At 32.8% G+C, this 18,025-nt stretch overlaps 6 protein-coding genes and 1 pseudogene across 11 annotated transcripts; 5 read left to right on the top strand and 2 right to left on the bottom strand.

The window, feature by feature from the left end:
• Positions 1–33: 33 nt before the first annotated feature.
• Positions 34–1,268, top strand: LOC124500205 (retinol dehydrogenase 12 pseudogene; annotated as a pseudogene).
• Positions 1,269–1,319: 51 nt separating this feature from the next.
• LSm7 (U6 snRNA-associated Sm-like protein LSm7) lies at positions 1,320–2,270 on the top strand. Its single transcript, XM_047064247.2, has 5 exons — positions 1,320–1,431; positions 1,487–1,598; positions 1,655–1,726; positions 1,792–1,954; positions 2,017–2,270. The coding sequence occupies exons 1-4, from the start codon at positions 1,429–1,431 to the stop codon at positions 1,926–1,928; spliced, it is 324 nt and encodes a 107-aa protein (XP_046920203.1). The 5' UTR covers positions 1,320–1,428; the 3' UTR covers positions 1,929–1,954; positions 2,017–2,270.
• Positions 1,941–3,686, bottom strand: DCTN4-p62 (dynactin subunit 4). The gene is made up of 5 exons (XM_047064244.2): positions 3,478–3,686; positions 3,236–3,420; positions 2,608–3,175; positions 2,290–2,541; positions 1,941–2,233 (listed from the first exon to the last, which is right to left on the bottom strand). The coding sequence occupies exons 1-5, from the start codon at positions 3,684–3,686 to the stop codon at positions 1,996–1,998; spliced, it is 1,452 nt and encodes a 483-aa protein (XP_046920200.1). The 3' UTR covers positions 1,941–1,995.
• A 114-nt stretch (positions 3,687–3,800) lies between these two features.
• Positions 3,801–8,669, top strand: Sara (Smad anchor for receptor activation). Its single transcript, XM_047064299.2, has 8 exons — positions 3,801–4,140; positions 4,202–6,412; positions 6,481–6,765; positions 6,826–7,050; positions 7,113–7,195; positions 7,267–7,790; positions 7,860–8,139; positions 8,195–8,669. Exons 1-8 carry the CDS (start codon positions 4,077–4,079, stop codon positions 8,351–8,353), a joined length of 3,831 nt encoding a protein of 1,276 aa, XP_046920255.2. The 5' UTR covers positions 3,801–4,076; the 3' UTR covers positions 8,354–8,669.
• A 312-nt stretch (positions 8,670–8,981) lies between these two features.
• Positions 8,982–11,893, top strand: LOC124500250 (polyadenylate-binding protein-interacting protein 1). 2 transcript variants are annotated; one of them, XM_047064304.2, is made up of 9 exons: positions 9,102–9,387; positions 9,457–9,492; positions 9,657–9,745; positions 9,836–10,020; positions 10,104–10,552; positions 10,609–10,721; positions 10,792–11,002; positions 11,067–11,344; positions 11,433–11,893. In XM_047064304.2, exons 4-9 carry the CDS (start codon positions 9,837–9,839, stop codon positions 11,518–11,520), a joined length of 1,323 nt encoding a protein of 440 aa, XP_046920260.1. In that variant the 5' UTR covers positions 9,102–9,387; positions 9,457–9,492; positions 9,657–9,745; position 9,836; the 3' UTR covers positions 11,521–11,893. The 2 variants fall into 2 exon arrangements, with proteins under 2 accessions (XP_046920259.1, XP_046920260.1); XM_047064303.2 differs by having other exon boundaries at positions 8,982–9,492.
• A 192-nt stretch (positions 11,894–12,085) lies between these two features.
• On the top strand, positions 12,086–16,846 carry Atu (Another transcription unit). Of its 4 annotated transcripts, none has more exons than XM_047064302.2 (4): positions 12,096–12,222; positions 12,286–13,811; positions 13,878–13,961; positions 16,483–16,846. In XM_047064302.2, exons 1-3 carry the CDS (start codon positions 12,171–12,173, stop codon positions 13,947–13,949), a joined length of 1,650 nt encoding a protein of 549 aa, XP_046920258.2. In that variant the 5' UTR covers positions 12,096–12,170; the 3' UTR covers positions 13,950–13,961; positions 16,483–16,846. The 4 variants fall into 4 exon arrangements, with proteins under 4 accessions (XP_046920257.2, XP_046920258.2, XP_075590889.1 ...); XM_075734774.1 differs by lacking the exon at positions 16,483–16,846 and adding an exon at positions 14,288–16,415; XM_075734775.1 differs by lacking the exon at positions 16,483–16,846 and adding an exon at positions 14,085–14,640.
• Positions 14,215–16,594, bottom strand: Spec2 (CDC42 small effector protein Spec2). 2 transcript variants are annotated; one of them, XM_075734778.1, is made up of 4 exons: positions 16,235–16,594; positions 14,880–15,161; positions 14,698–14,787; positions 14,215–14,586 (listed from the first exon to the last, which is right to left on the bottom strand). In XM_075734778.1, the coding sequence occupies exons 2-4, from the start codon at positions 14,943–14,945 to the stop codon at positions 14,491–14,493; spliced, it is 252 nt and encodes an 83-aa protein (XP_075590893.1). In that variant the 5' UTR covers positions 14,946–15,161; positions 16,235–16,594; the 3' UTR covers positions 14,215–14,490. The 2 variants fall into 2 exon arrangements, with proteins under 2 accessions (XP_075590893.1, XP_075590894.1); XM_075734779.1 differs by having other exon boundaries at positions 14,880–14,954; positions 16,235–16,373.
• Positions 16,847–18,025: the final 1,179 nt, after the last annotated feature.

Raw genomic sequence — 18,025 nt, 5'->3', positions numbered from 1 at the left:
GTTTGACATGGTCAATATCGTTAACGGTGATTTGAAATTTTTTTCTTTGTTCAACCTTTTTCAACAATCTTAACCACAATCGATGCTATGTTTTTTCTTTGTTTTTTTTTCTATTAAAATGGGGTAGAAATTTGCTCAAATTTAACCACAAATGCGGCTGTTTTATGTTGCTAAAATCAAATGACACACACATTCAAAATGAACAACAGTCATGTCAACATGTCTGATGCAGTGATGAGAAGAATAAAGATTGAAACATTAACGACATGTTTGTTTATTATTGAATTTTTCACCAATATTCTACGATTCGTAGGATTAGGCCGTCGATATTATAAGAAAGATAATCGTATTGATGGCAAAATTGTCTTAATAACCGGTGCTAATAGTGGAATTGGTTTAGAGGCTACTTATCAGCTATGTCGACGAGGAGCCAAAGTAGTCATGTGTTGTCGAGATTTAGAAAAAGGTCGGCAAGCTGCCAATAATGTTCGTCGTCGATTTCGAACAACCGATATAGATGTGCACCAACTCGATCTATCGTCCTTCACATCGATTCATCGATTTGGTAAAACATTAGGTGACCATTATGACCGAATAGATATATTGATCAATAATGCCGGCGTTATGATGTGTCCCGAACGAACACTATCATCGGATGGTTATGAAATACAATTTGCCACCAATCATCTGGGTCATTTCTTGCTAACACATTATGTTTTGCCGTTGATGATCGATTCGGATGATGGCCGTATCATCAATGTAAGCACCATACATCACATTAGAGGACGAATTTTTTTTGATGATATTAATTTCACCAAAAAACCGTCCTCTTATGATCCGGTAGAAGCTTATTGTCAGAGTAAATTGGCCAATGTCCTTTTCACCAGGCAATTGGCAAAAGAATTAGATGATCGTTCGGATAAATTTCCCAATGTCAAAGTTTACAGTCTGAATCCAGGAACTATTAATACGAATCTGACTAGACATATTCTAGGCTTTAAAAGAATCATTTTCAATATTATCGGTTTTCTATTCAATCTGGATGTTTATTCGGGTGTACAAACGACACTGTTTTGTGCTTTGGAGCCATCATTGAAATATCAATCAGGCCATTATTACAGCAATTGTAAAGAAAATCATTGCATATTCAGTGAATCATTGGATGATGAAGCAGCTCGACGATTATGGACAGTTAGTTGTCAAATGGTTGGCATCGAACCGAGCAAATATTTTAAAATTTGATGTATGATGGAAAAATAAATTAAAAAAAAAAATTTTTTTTTGAAAAAATTCATTTTATGTTCATTTGAATGCGCAAGCGCACTGTGAGCATTGGTCATTCAAGCATGTGTTTTCAATCGATTATTTGACAAGCTGTTTTTTTGATTTAGATTCATTTCATTTGAAAATTTATGATCATCATTCAAAATGGTAAGTTTTTGAATTGTTCAAGAAAGTTTTTACCATTCTCTTTTTGTTTACACAGGCTCACAATGATAAATCATCGGGTGGAGAAAAGAAGAAAAAAGAATCGATTGTCGATCTTTCCAAATATCTGGAAAAAGCAATTCGAATCAAATTTCAAGGTGGCCGTGAAGGTAAATTGATTGATGATTTTAACATTTCATCATAACCTTAGTTTAATTTATTATAGCTACTGGTACATTGAAAGGTTATGATACGCTTTTGAATCTTGTTTTGGATGGTACAACTGAATACCTGCGAGGTAAATTTTATTTGATGTGTTTTACAATTTGCAATTATCAAATGTATAATGTGTTTATATTATAGATCCAGATGATCCTTATAAAGTAAGCGAAGATTCTCGCCAATTAGGACTGGTTGTATGTCGTGGCACAACAATTGTTTCGATTTGTCCCGTAGATGGTATGGAGCCGATTGCCAATCCATTCATTCAACATGAATAAACAATATACATGTTTAAGAATAAAATGTATTTATTTCATAGAATTTATATATTGATAAAAAGCATTATTAATCGGAAATATTTGCCAGATTAACTTTGATCATATGGGTAACCCATTTGGTTTCTTTTGTTGTTTTGAATGTCTCTTCAACATTTTGGTTTGCCGGTTTCAATGTAGATGGAAGAATTGAATGAACATAATCATGTTTCATACGAAATTGCACTTGACATTCAACACCATTGCCTTGTTTAGGTGTGACAAATAAATATACGCCAATTTTATTACCCTGACGAAATGAAATGACACTGTAACAAGAAAAAAAAAATATTAATTGAAGATCAATATGTTAATCGTGGCTTACTTTGGATCATCATTGAATTTAGAACTAGATGATTCCACATCGACCAAATCACCGGTATCATCTTTTGGTGTCAATTGCAACACAGTATTGGGCAAAATTACATCGGCAATAGGGTTGTTAATTATATCTACCGGTAATAGTGTGACATTGATCAGATATTGTGTCGGATTGGTCAATGTTAATTCGATTCGTGTTGTTTCATTCAATTTCAATGGCGTTGATTTCAATATACGCAATTCAGGAACAATGTAACTATTTATATAGTGAAATGAGGAATTAATTAATAACTTGAAAAATTCAATAATGATGATGACTTACTATGCTGAAAGTTGAATTTTAAATTTTATTAATGAAGGATTGTATTCAGGCTTGGATAGATTGTGATCGCATTTTTTACAACGTAATGATCGTTTCACCACCAACTGCTGACTTGTCGGATAAAGATCTGAACATTTTTGAGGCTGCCGTTCAATCTGATTAAGTGTTTGTTGTAATGTGTTCAAATGGCCAACATCGATCACCGATGAAGCATGATCAGCATTGTCCATTGGTCCATAATATTGTTCAATGTTCAATTTTGGAAGTGCATCTTCGGACAAACCAATCGATGGTTTAAAATCTTCAAGTTGTGGAAATGATTTGGTTAGATCGGATGTAGAAACACCCGAACTGTTTCTAGCCATTCGTGCACGTAATGTCGCCGTTACTTTGGGCGACAATGTTGAGGTGATGCCATATTTATCGAGCAAAGATAATGCCGTTCTCGGTACCATTCTTTTCTTTTCCTTTTCATTCTTTTCTTTAAGTGATAAAATACGATAATATTCGGAAAGTGATTCTAATCGTTCCGATTCAGGAACCTTCGGTTCAGTGAAACCTCCGCCAGCTGAAAAAAAAACTTTTTGTATAGAAACAAAATGATTGATTGATTGAAAAAAAAACTTACCAGAACTTTGATCAGGAATGCCAATATCGCGTGATGACCAACGACAAAAATAGCAAAAATAATAGCTAAGTTTCTTGACGTTAGGCTGAGAATCGTTTGTCGGATCCGGATTGTGAACTGGCAACAATTGAATTCGAGTGGATAATGTATTCTGACAGCATGGACATTGATAACATTGAGCACATCTGTACAAACAATCAATGATTGTGATGAGAAAAATTGAAAATTTCCAATTGACTTACTTGTTTTTCTTCAGTTTAGCATCCAACATTGGAATATATTCCAAACATTGTGGACAAAATTGTGAATCAACTTCATGTGAAACACAATCACGACAACGTGTTTCATCACAATATCGGCAAAAATATAAGTAATGAATTGTTTTCCATTGCTTACATGAACATTGATATTGGACACATTGGCTGTCCAAAAATGGTGAAATAAATAACATTGTTAATTGGATATAATCAATGATAAATAAATCAATTATCAATCAATCTTTTTTAAAAAAAAATTTGATGATGGAAAACATAAATACATCATAATATAAATAAGAGATTTGAATCCCATCTGTGAATGTGCTCGCCGAGAGAGTGAACACCAAGTTTTGTTTTGATATATATTTATCAACACATAACAACAGAACACTGAAAAAATTGATTGCGATTCAATATTCAAGTTTTTTTTGTTCGTATATCATATATATTCATTAACTCATTCTGTCAAATTACCATTTTAGATATCTTTGTCGATCAAATGATTAAAATGTTTCATCATTCATGATTCTTTTTTTTTGTTGAAAAATTAGCTTATAATTCATCATCAATCTTCTGATTAATAAATGGATAAATATGTCATTGATTTGGATAAAGTTCTTGATGAACTTGAGCTAAACGATGATTATGGTAAGTTAATTATTGTCAAATGTTGTATATTTAATTGTAGCCAATAATTCTTGTATTATAGATGAATCAGCCGTAAATAATCGTAATCATGTGCATGAATCAGATGATTCGGCCAATTTAATCAATGATAGAATTGATTTAAATGATGCCGATTTTTCTATACATTCAAAGCCTCCTAAATTGTTGATAGTATCATCATCATCATCATTATCCAATTCAATGGTTACTAGTAACAATAATGTTTTGGTCGAACAAAACAATAATATTGAAACCTTGAATAAATCGGTTGGTAATCAGAATAAATTTTCCATGGCCAACAACTTAAATTGTTGTCAAACAAATGATGATAATGTGAAGAATGATTTTTCTGTGGCTAATAACGACGATCTATCTGTGATTGAGCACAATGATGATGATGATGATGATGGTTCGAAAGCCATCAACTCCGAAAAAATTCTCCATACTGATCAAGTACTGAATGACCAAGAACAAGATGCCCTTTTACAAATCGTTGATGATCAGAATAGCGAACCACATTCGGATTGTCCAATCAATGAAAAACTGGCCTGTGATAATGAATGTCTAGTTACGACCGAAAATGTTTCCGATGAAGACAAAATTATCAATTCAGCTGATGATTTGAGCGGTAACCAAGAAAAAATTGTGACAGTTGTTGCCGAATTAAAACCAGAAAGTATCGAAACGTCTGATACGACCAATGAAAATTTCAACAAACAGATTGATTCATCTGAAAAGGTCGATGATAAGGACCAGAATGATTTGGATGAAATAGCAATCGGAGCAATGAGTGAAGAAGATCTCGATCGATATCTTGGTGATTTGAATGATGATCTTGATGATATTGATGCCAATTCCGATATACAGACTGATTCTCAACAATTAGAACCAGATCAATCGAACAAGGTTGAACAACTTGTACAACAAGAAATCAAAGTATCTGAGATAAAAGAAAGTTTACCTACAAATGATTCAACCGATGGTGATAGTCAACCAGTAAGCAGCAGTGAATTGGTCGATGCAAAATCAGAACCAGTGAATAGTAACGATGAAGATAATGATGAGAATGAATATTGGTCTCAAAAACTTGGCCTTAATGACGATGACAAAGACGAAAACGGTGCTAATAATGATGAACAAGCACAGCAGCTACAGGAATTAGAAGAAATTCTTTCCGATTCAAGCGAACAACAACAGCAGAAACAATCACAACCGACAACAAGTTCGGAAAATGGTAATAGTAACAATGACCTTAATGAAAATAGAACAAACGAAACACGTGGCGGATTGGTGCAGAATATCAATTATTTTGAACGTCAAGAGATGCCAAATGGTCTCACTGAAGAGGAACAAATGTTGGGCAAAGTAAAACCATTTTGGATACCGGATGAAGATGCTCAAAATTGTCTACACTGTGATGTTAGATTTACACTCATTAAACGACGACATCATTGTCGATCTTGTGGTAAAGTTTTATGTTCACAATGTTGTAATTTTAAAGCCCGGTTGCCTTATCTTGATTACAAAGAGGCACGTGTTTGTCAACTTTGTTATGCTATCCTAATGAAAATTGAAGAAATTGAACGAATAAATGGTCGCCAATTGGATATTTCCAATCATAATGATTCAACGGTGAACGATTCGCCTGATCATCCACCGGATCCGAATAATCCATCAGAATATTGTTCAACAATATCACCATTAGAACAGGTTTCTGAAGCTGTTAATATGCCACCACCAACCGTAATGGTTCCTATTGGTGTTTTGAAACATCGTTCCAGTAATAATAATCGACGATCAAATAATTCATCCGAATCATCAAACAGCGAATCAACAACAACAACAACAACAGTGAAACAGGTGATGTTTTCTGATGGTGTTCGTCCGGGTGGTGATCTAGTCGAACAACCAGCTACAAGTAGCAATAGTAATACCAGTTCCAATATGGATGGCCAAAAGCCTGTGATTACCAGAACACAACTTCAGCTCAAATCACCATTGGCTGAGAAAATTCTTGTTCCATTTGAAAATTTTTCCAAACGTATCAAATTCAGCAGAGTTGTGGTTACTGATTCGTTGCATGGTCAAAGTTTACCACCAATCATCAATTATTATGAGCTCAAATCGGCGAATCCATCATTGCCTTCGAAGCCAAATTATTCACAACTAATTGAAATTTTACGCGATCCACAAACGCCTTGGATTACATTTGGATTGACGAAAAATCTTCATATCAGCACAAAAATCATCTCCAGTAAGAATTTTCTGGTTAATTTTGTAAATTTGGTAAATTATCATTTTTTTTCATTTCATAACAATCAGAAACCTGTTGCAATAGCCAAGAATGTTGGTCATTCTCAAGCAAAGGATTGGCATCAGTAGGCCAAGATGAAATTATCTGTGTTATTGATTGCCAATCATTACGTCGTTCAACAACAACAACAACGATCAATGATGGACAAACTTCATCACAAAATACAACGGCGACCAATTCAAAGCATAATAATGCAACCACGGCCACACAATCATTAGAACATGGTGATGTACTTGAATTTCCAAGAGATGTTTTCCGAATGTATACTACATTATATGATAGTGCTTCCACTGGTATGTTATTTCATGATTGAATTGAACGTTCGAATGGATCTTTGACAATTTTCTGTATAGCTAATCTCTATATGGACCTTATGCACATATTCTTTCCGGATGGTCTGTTCAACAATAAAGAGAACAGTGGTTTCATATTCACTAGGCCAACTATGCAATGTTTACGAAACATCCATCTACCACCGCCACCGTTCCTAATAGCCATATTGATACATAAATGGGAGATTCCATGGGCGAAAATTTTTCCTCTTCGTTTGGTATTACGTCTTGGTTATGAATATAAAAGTAATGCAAACATTATATCATTATTAGATGTGATTAATTTATTTTTGCTAAATCAATTGTAGTGTATCCATCGCCTGTGATTAGCTATGCTAATCGCAAATCTGCCTACTTTGAGATTGGTCATACAATCATGAATGTTTTAGCGGTAAGTATGTCTACAAGCCAATTTAATGTAGTTTATTAAATAAAAATTTTTGTCAAATTTAAACTTGATAGGATTTTCGTAATTTTCATTATACACTATCGGTGGTCAAAGATCTGTTCATCTGTGTGGAACAACGAAAACGTGTCACATTGTTTGTGCCTAAATTAAGTTATGAAAAAGTATGCAAAGTGTTATCGACCAGTAATGAACATGTATTGGCATTTGGTGGTAATCTTAGCTTGAGAGCTGATTCACATTTTGTTTGTTTACAAAATGAAGACGATGATGATATACATAGTCAATATCGTACCGAACTATCTTCATATCCTGGTTCTCAAGAAAAACTGACCGGTGCTAGTTTTATTGTTTTTTCTGGTGTTCTTAAATCTAGTACCGGTTTAAAAGCTAAAATGAATATCGTCGAAGATGGATTACTAGTTCAGATACCACCATCATTGATGGAAGAATTTCGTTCAGCTATTAAAGATATGAAAGATTTTCGAATCGATTGTTGTAAAGTAACTGATACTAATTCTAATCCAGATGAATCGATTCAACTTAAATGGGTTAATGATGAACTAAGTACAAATCTCGGGTAGGTTCGATTTGGAAAATTTGTGCTATTTGTGAAAAAAAAACTAATAATAATCATCGATACACATAGGGTTCGAAGTCAAATTGATGGCCTTAATCTGGAAGGAGTACAAAGTGCCAGAATTTTCTCGAATCCGGATTATGCAAATGATCGTTATCTAATCCGATGGATTGAAGTGTTTTTGCTTCAAATCAATGATAATGGCCGAAGATCTGAAATGATCAATGCAAACAAATTGGCCGAAACGGTATCGCAAGCATTCTGTGTAGCATTGATTGATTATCTGGATCAACTTTATGAGAATGGTTTAACTAAAATAAGCTTACGCATTAGTCTTGACATTGACAAGGTATGATGTAAAAAAAAAAAAAATTGACAAATCTGATCTGATGATATTCGATTAGGTTGGATATGAAACTGGAAGCGGTGGCAAACCATTACCACCACAAATAACACAACCATTGGATAATGCACTCATACCGGTAATAATGGGCAACATTTCTACAACGGGCATTGAAGATCCATTGGTCATCGAATTGTTATTCTTTGTTCTACTCAAATGATCAATTTTTACATTCAATGAATTCAGCAATTCCTATGATTCATCTTTAATCTGAACTTTTTATTTTTCCATGCATTTTTTTCTCGAGCTTTGAGATTTTATTTTCCATCATCATCATCATCATCATCATTATCATTTATATTCAATTATTTCGATGTTATTCAAAATTTATGCATGTCTATTTTTTTTCATAATCAATTTCAATTGTTAATGTTGATGCCATTTTTATGTGTTGTCTATCGATGAGAAAGATTTCATGTGCAAGAATCCTAAATTTTGAATTGAATAAATTAATCAATTTGTCAATAAAAATAAAATTAAAATTATAATGGGCGGAGGGTGAGTGTTTTTGAATGAAAACAAAAAAAAAAAATTCAAACATTTTTTATTCTTCACTCACCCTCAATATAATCATATGACTACTACTACTACTTTTATAGATTCAATATATATATATACGACCACAATACACGTTCCACTCCTCCTCCTCCTATTTCCTTTGTATATATATACATTTAATTTACACATACATGACAATAATGATTTATTAGTTGGAAGTAGTTAGTAGTAGTAGCATTATGTATGATGGTTATAATTCATAAGTGGCGCTGTTGTTGTCGATTATTATTATTGTTGTATAGTTAATTGTTAAATACGCACACAAAAGACACGTCTAATGTGTATAGCAACATAAGACTTGCTGTTGGTTTTTTTTTCTATCTCTCTATCAATCTTTATCACATTCACTCACCAAGATCTACTGTACTGTGACCATCCATATAAATCATCATCCTCCTCTTTGGTCCTCATCCTCGTCTTGTTGTTTTGTTATCTTGGTCGATTTACAATTTTCAAGTGGCTGTATATACAATTTTTGACTCGATTCTGTCCGTCCGTCTTTCTATCTCTCTCTCATATTAGATGTGTTTTATGTATTTCGCGAATCATAATAATAATTTTTTTTATTTTTAATTTTTGTATCATTTAGTTTTGCCATTTGGCTTGTCTGTTTTGTTCGTCTGTGTGTGTTTTTGTGTATGTATATGTTTTTGTTTGTTTATTTGAGTGTGTTTGTCACTGTGTTTTTGTTTTGTTCTATAAAAGAGTCGTGGAAGAATCCCGAACACTTGAAAATTGTTGGTAAGTTATCATTTCTTACAGGTATCATCTTGATTGGATTGATGACAAAGTCAGATTTTTCGTTTTTGATGTTTTTTTTAAAGTATTGTTGATAAAGTCAGCTGATGAAAAAAAAAACGTTTTACATTCTGTCTCTCTTTCTCTTTTCCCGTTTCTGTTAACAGATCCTTGTTAATCTGCCTGAATTTGTCAATTAAACAAATGTGCTAGCAATCGAGATAATCGATTCAAATCATAATCCCAGAAAACAAAGGTATTTATTACTATTGGTCACTGACCTATTGATTATCAATTTTATTATTATAATGGGATGACAATGACAATGACTTTTTTAAATTAAAAGAATGGAAAATAATCATTTATCATCGAATACGAATAATTCAATATCACATTCCGTCACCGAGCTTGGCGATCGATTGAATTTGTTAAATGTAAACGAACGTAATGAACAACAGCTGAATGCATCAAGTCGTTCGCTTCCATCGAATTATGTGGACATATCTTTGCACAATCTTTCTTCACGATCAAGTCAGTGTTAGCTGGCTGCCATGACATTTGCAATTTTTGATTGATAATGTTTGGTTTTTTTGTTCTAATTCAATTCGTTACAGATTCCTCGCCCAATAATTCAATCGTAACACCTCAAACGCAGTTTTCGAAGCTCAATCCGAGCGCCCAAGAATTTGTTCCACGCTCGAATCGAACAACAAATGCTAATCCTACGATGGCAGCGATTGTAGGAGGCAATGGTGGTGTACCGTATCGTACAATAAATCAGGTATCGAACGCACCAATTTCCAACTCAAACAACCATAACAACAACAATCATAATTATGCCACTAATGGTGGCCCTAACGCCAATACGGCTGCCCTTCATGAGAATGAGAATTATATCGAAGATTATATGTCACTCTCATATTTGAAAGATTTTATCAATCATATATCGAATAAGCCCAGCATGTATGATCAAGGTATTAATGAACTAACATTAATTCTCAACTCGTATCTTGATGAAGATGACTGTGTTCTCGAATTGATCGTCAATCAAATCGTTGACCAGGTAATAAATCTTTTTTTTTATATTTGCGTTTTATAATTGTAACCACCATTAAATAGTCGATAATTGATGTGAACTTTCGTTATAATGGAGTTCGTTTGTGCGATCATTTCATGGAACATCTTCGCGAAGCAAGTTCTGGTCAATCATTCAAACAGTTACTTTTCAAACGGTTCGTTATTTGTTTTCTTATATAAATCATGAATTTTAATGAATTTATTGCTATATAATTCCATGCATAGAAATCAACGTGAATGTTCGAGAAAAGTTAGTGACATAACATCGGCCAACACATTTGTCCATCTACGTGGCTTGGCATTATTTACAGCTGAATTATATTCACGTTGTAATGCACCGGATCTAGCCGAACATTTACCAAGTTTATTGATGAATATACTCTCATCCGATATTAAACGTGATGATAATGTTAAATGTGTATGTCATGTTTTGAAGGTAATTATCGATCATAATTTAGGATCAATGTGTCATTGAAAAAATGTTTGTTCCATTTCAATAGCTCTGTGGACAACAAATGCAGGCATATTTTGCTTCGAAAGGAAAAACAGATTTTACAATTGTGTTGGGTAGATTAAAAGAAACACTCAAGTGTGATATGTCTACGTCCATCAAAGAAATGGTAAAAAAGATTCTCACATTGGTTGAAAATGATTGGCAACAACCACAAACGGTCAACACATCAAACATTGTCAATCCATATCTAAATAATCCACAAGGAATAATAATCGGTGCCGGTGGTGATGGCCATCATTATTCGGATAGAATTAATAACCATCAGTACGTTTCATCCATAGAAATTCTTTATGTCTCAATCATTCTTATCGTTTCTGTTTTTTTTTCAATTCCCTTCTCATTACCAAATTAGATATGATTTTGGCAACTGTGGCGATGAAAATAATGCCGAAATTTGTCAGGATTTCGAAAATTTTCTCAAAAGCACCAGACAGAATTGAAGAATTTTTTCCGGTTCGTTTCGTTATTGTCAACAATTTTTTCCATAAACCAATCACATCAATAATCCCTGGAGACACATAATAAATGGACCGTTTATTCGAAAAAACCAATTGTGGAGATATCACATCACCCTATCCTACATTATCTCCTTTTTTCTTTCTTTTTTTTCTTTGCTATTTCTAAATTGAACATCGACAAAACAACAACAACAAAAAAAACATCTGCATAGCTATACCCCCTTGAATCAATATCAGATAGCAACAGCCATACACCTTAACATAAAACACCAACGAGCCAAATTTTTTTTTGGGTCGTTCAATCAAAAAAATACACTACTATGATTTTATAAATTTAAATGGCCATGTTATTATCTGTTTATATGGAGAAAATTTTAAATCTAAAAAAAAAAATACCAACGACACCACCAAATACGGACATAATTCATAATGCTGTTGTGTACTCATTTTATTGTGAATAATAATAAATTGATTTTAAAAAAAACCTACTGCAATGCCCTCTGTTGATCACTATGCATAAGCTTTTAACATGTTATTTATGAATAACTCTTCTCAAATGTTTTGATTTTTTTTTGTTGTGTTTTGACATCAAAATTTATTTTTTATCATCATTTTTGTCCACCAAAATCAAAATGTCTGATTATAGAAATTACAGCAGTGATGATGGTTCATGTGATGATATCGGTATGTTATCTTATGTTATGTGATAGTGTTGATTGTTATCTTTCTGATTAATTGATGAAATAGGATTACCAAAAACACCTGGTGCACCATTGAATGCTAATCATTCGGATTCCGAAAAAGATGAGGAATCTAATCATTCGAATCAGAATGACGATTCAGATGTGGCAAGTAATTCTGGCCAAAGTGATGATGAAGAAGTGAATCGAAGTGATGAACCGAATGATGACGAATCAAATGCAGAAAATTATTCAAGTGATAAAAAATCCATCAGTTCTCGTGATGAATCAGAGGCTGAACAAAAAAGTAGTGAAAGTGATTCTGATAATGATGAAAAATCGCCTATCGATAATAAACGTGATAAGGTTTCAGAAGATGATGATGATGATGATGGACATTCAAATGAAAGCAGTGGTCGTAGAAAACGCCGTAGTTCAAGTTCAGAAGAATCGGATCAAGAGGAAGAAGAACAAACAAACAAAGTTACGAAAAAAAGAAAGTCCGTGATCGATTCTTCGTCTGATGGTGATAGTGGTGGTGATGACGATGCAAAGATAAATAAACCGAATACTGAAGATCTTTTCGGTGAATTGAGCGATGAAGACGATGATCAACAAACGGATCGTGTCAGCACAAACAAACAGGACGAAAAATCCAATTTAGATGACGATGAAGACGACGAAGGTAATGAACAGAATCGATATCAATCTGAAATCGATACAAACATCAATGAAATATTTGGCCATGGCGATGATGATGAAAGAGCAAATAATAGTATGGATGAAGAGCAAGATGTACCGATACCGGAGACTCGTATCGAAGTTGAAATTCCCCGAATCACTGCCAATCTTGGCGATAGTATACATTTCGTAAAGTTGCCCAATTTTTTGAGTATCGATACACATCCATACGATCCTCAATGGTATGAAGATGAAATCGATGAGGATGAAGTTCATGATGATGAAGGCAGAGCGAGACTCAAGTTGAAGGTTGAGAATACGATCCGTTGGCGTAATGTTACCGATGATGATTGCCAAATGCAGAGCCGAGAAAGTAATGCCCGTGTTGTTCAATGGTCGGATGGTAGTATGTCATTACATTTGGGTGATGAAATATTCGATATTCAAACATTGAACTTGTTGCCCGGAGAAAATAATCATCTTTACATTCGGCAAGGCACAGGGTTGCAAGGACAATCAGTATTTAAAACCAAACTAACCTTTCGACCATTCTCAACCGAAAGTGTCACTCATCGAAAACTTACAATGTCATTGGCTGATCGTAGTCAGAAAACGCAAAAGATTTGTGTCCTACCCAATGTTGGGAAAGATCCAGAAGCTCATCGTTCGGAAATGATCAAAAAAGAAGAGGTCAAATTGAAAGCTTCAATACGAAAGGAGAATAAAACGAAACGAGTTAAAGATCGAACCTACACTCGTGGCTTATCCAATCCATATCTCGATCATGATGATGAAGATGATGAAAGTATTTCCATAGCCAAAATTAAGAATCAATATAAACGTGGACCTAATTATCCGAATACTCAATTTAGCGATGAAGAAGAAGAAAGTGAAAACGATGATAGTGATTTGGTAAGTAATGTGATAATCTAATTACTCAATTAATCTTTTAATTTTCAACAATCATCATTCTATTAGGATATTTTTGAAAAGAAAAAATCGGCTGAAAAACGAAAAATTGTCTTCGAAAGTGATGAAGATGATGATTAATCCAAGGAAATGGTTTGTCAATCCATTTGTTTAAAATTTTACTTTTTCATATGTTTTAGTGTCATTTGAAAAATCAACAACAAAAATTTTTTTTCATTTTTTTTTGTATAATACACATGTGTGCTATATTCAAAGTTTTTTGGGGTAGTTTATTTTTAAAACAGAAATCCACATAATCATCATAAAATATAATAAGTGTATATCACAAGTGAATTGATGAATGAAATGAAATGAAAAAAAAAATTTTAAATCCAAATCCTGAATGAATTAATGAATATAAATTATTATTCCCACACACGAAATCATAAATTGGAACATTTGGTTGTTTGGGTCAAAAGAAAATAAATTTACACACATTGTCAAATGATGAGAAGATGATAACCGTAAAGAGATCAACAGCAACAACAAAAAAAATATATTGCAAAAACGAAATCGAACACATTCGATTTCGATGTGTCACGAATTAAAAGTTTCTTAATTAACAAATTATAATCGATCACTGATAATGATTGATGAGACATCATGTTTATATATGATGTCATCAATTTTTGACATCAACAACTGGTATCGATACTTTGACAGGCATTGCATAATCATAGCCACCTTTGGAAGCCATTTGATTTTGTATTGTTCGAATCTAGAATTGGAATGAAAATAAAAAAACATTCGAAATTAAATGCCAAAAGAAAAACTAATACCATCATCATCATGTCATTTAAAGATGAAAAGATAAACAATGATGACTTACATGATTGGACATGTCACCAGAGCCGCCAACATGAGCCGTATGCCGGAAATTGGTGGGATTTCCAATCATCGAACGATCAATTCGTCGTCGCTATATGACCCAAAATACAGTTATTGACATAGAAAAAGTGGGGAAAATTTCGATTAGAAAAACAAGAAAACAGGAAAAAAAAATTTACATACCGTTGTTTGTGGTCGATTATTGGCAACTATACCACAAGTAAAACATTGAATCCACAATTCGCTCATTATTCTTTCCTGGCCGATAAAGATCAAAAGAGAGAACAAATGAATTGGGCAACAATATAAACAAGAACGAATGGCAAATCGTGTTTCAAGGCAACCAAATAATAAAGATGGTATTAATAATAAAATTAAAATCAACAAACGAAACGATTCATGATCATGATGAAAACAGAAAAATTGATTGATTGACAGACAACACCGAATCGAAATGTAACTGTTCTGAATAAAGAAAAAAAAGGTTAAAAATAAACACAAACGTTCGATTTCAATTTATAATCAAAGCTGTTGGATCATCATTTTGTTCACAAAGCATCTCTCTCTCTCTCTCTGTCTCATCTGATGAAAAGACTGCTTTGTTGTTTTTTCGGAATAATTTCCATCTCAAACTTCATGGTCAAATGTTACAGATTTAAGACCATAATAAAACTGGAAAATTCATGAATTCATGTGTATGTCTGCCAATTGTGTTATTTTCCGCTGTTGATGACCGAATATTATTGAAGGCCGTATACGATGAAGAAGAATGGATAACCTAATTCTGGCAACATATTTTGATGCAATGATATCCAATGATATCGTATAATTTTAGTTATGATGATCAACACAGATGTGGCAAGAATATTTGTGAAAGTGAAATTTTTTTTTTTGTTCATCAACAACATTGGATAGAAATGGGAAAAAAATTTATCCAATCAAAGCAATAAAAATAACCTTGATGTGTATTGTAATTCATTCTATATTTGATAACAACATTCCGATTATCGCCTCTCTCCACAACAAAACATGTTTATCGACAGGTGGTGGTTAAATCAATCTTCTTAAATCATTGTGTGATCAATCGATTGGTTTTATTGTAATCGATAGGACAGTGCATTTCATGCATTTATCGAAACTGGTAGCAACTGGTCAAACTGAATGAATGTAAATAACTTCTTTTTGTACAACAAACCAACCAACAACAACAACAATGATCAAATGATTTCAACACATTCACTATTTCCTATGGTTTGTCGCTGTTTTCATATTGATAATTAATTCATTGGGCGGAAATTCAAACGGCAAGAAACTTATCTATTGCTCATGGTGGTTTTGTTGAAATAATTATGCAAAAAAACATATTTATTAGTGTTGATGATTCGATTTTTTTTGGATGAACACAACAACACGTGTGAAAATAGTATTGTTTGTTTATTTTTTTGTGTATCGATGACAATGAGAAGATATTATCATCAGGATTTTTTGTTTCAATACGACAACAATCACTTGATAAACACACAAATCACTTAATTTACCTTTTATCAGGAGCGTAATGATATATTGTAGTGGCTATGTAAATAAATCAACAAGTGAGATTTTTAATCATCAGAAATCACATCACATTTCGATGAAAATAATCAACAAATTATACACTTGTAGGTCGATCACCGATTTGTTGACAATTATGTTTTTCAATAAATGTTGATAATTGCAAAATATTTCTGTCGTATTTATGTTGGTTGATGTTGACTAATTTTTTTTTGTTGTTGTTGTTCGATTTTAGAATAGTAAAAACATAATACCCGTCAGACTAATGAAAGAACAGGACTTGGATGGAAATCTAAATAAAAAAAAATCGCATATAAAACAATCTATTGGCCAACAACGAATGGAATGAAAATGTGTGTAATGATTATAATCACTGGTTGGATGATGATGATGATGATGATGATGGTCGTGGTTGCCTCATGCATTCATTCGTCGAAGTGGTTAACATAATTGTTGATGATGATTCATATTGTAGACATGCGTAGTAATTAAAATTTCATTTTTGGTCGCAAAAAAAAAAAAAAAATTTTCTTTCATTATTATTCGTCGTTCAATAATATAATAATATAAATAAATTTTGAGGTCAGACGCATCCGATAGATGATTTTTTGGATTCGTAAATATAATATATCTGTGAACAAAATGTTGTTCCATTCATCGTACTGATGAATGATGATGATACATATGTCATGATACTGAATGATGGTAGTTGATCCAAATATGGCCAACATCAAAAAAAAAAAAAAATCCCATCATCAATTAATTTCGACTATTGTTTTTGTTTGACAATGAATGATGTAATCATCACCATCATCATCATCATTATTATGTGTAAACGCCAGGATGGCATACAATTGACTCATTAACCTGAAATAGTTTTTGGATCGCTATGACGGAATTAAAATTAAAATGGAATGGATATAATGATTGCAACAATTCGAATCAATTTTATATTTGATGCCGACGTTGCTGCCATCTAATGTCGAGGAATTTTAATCAAAAGATTTTACTTCATTTATGAATGGTGACCATAACACACGCCACACGTTTTTTTTTCAATTTTTTAACTTTAGTTACCCTTGTTGTGTTAAACTACGATGCGCATGTTTTATTTTAGTCATTGGCTCTGTGTCATTTAAACTTTTGTCTTTTCTAAATTTTGTCTGTATTTTTCATCTCATTTAAATACACGTGTTAATTTTCCATTATTATTATTTTTTCGTTGTAGCAATATTATTAACAAAACTTATTTGTTGAAAACTTTTTTCACTAAAAGCGACGCTGAACAGATCAAGGAAAGCACCATCATCAAGAATTTAATGAAAGTTATTGGTTTAGAATTCAAAAAAGACTATTCCACACAAGAAAAAATGAAAACGTTAAGATATATTTAGACTTCCGTTTGACCACAACACGCCCCGTCATAACTGCACCTTTATATAGTACTGAGAAGTATTATATATGACATATATATATATAGACTAGTAGATATGTGATGTCCTAGAAAGAACATCGGACAAAATCGACTTCCTTTTTGGCAAGGAAAAGAAAACCAACAAGTAGGAGAAAAATCCAGCATGGAAGAAACTTGGCCGTGAGTCATAAACTCATTTTTCAAAGTCCAGTGTAAAATTGTGTGGTTTCATTACATTAATATCAATATGAAAATCATTTAATAAATTCTTTATTCATTTTTATGTGTTAAATATATATATTGAAGATATGAACTTTTGATAAGAACAATATCACAAATTCTTGATGATGGAGCTTTTGTTGTA

The sequence above is a fragment of the Dermatophagoides farinae genome, chromosome 10 (genome assembly GCF_024713945.1).
Source record: "Dermatophagoides farinae isolate YC_2012a chromosome 10, ASM2471394v1, whole genome shotgun sequence".
NCBI classification, from domain to species: domain Eukaryota; kingdom Metazoa; phylum Arthropoda; class Arachnida; order Sarcoptiformes; family Pyroglyphidae; genus Dermatophagoides; species Dermatophagoides farinae.
Note: the sequence above shows the minus strand (reverse complement) of the source record. Positions and strands in the feature narration are given on the sequence as shown.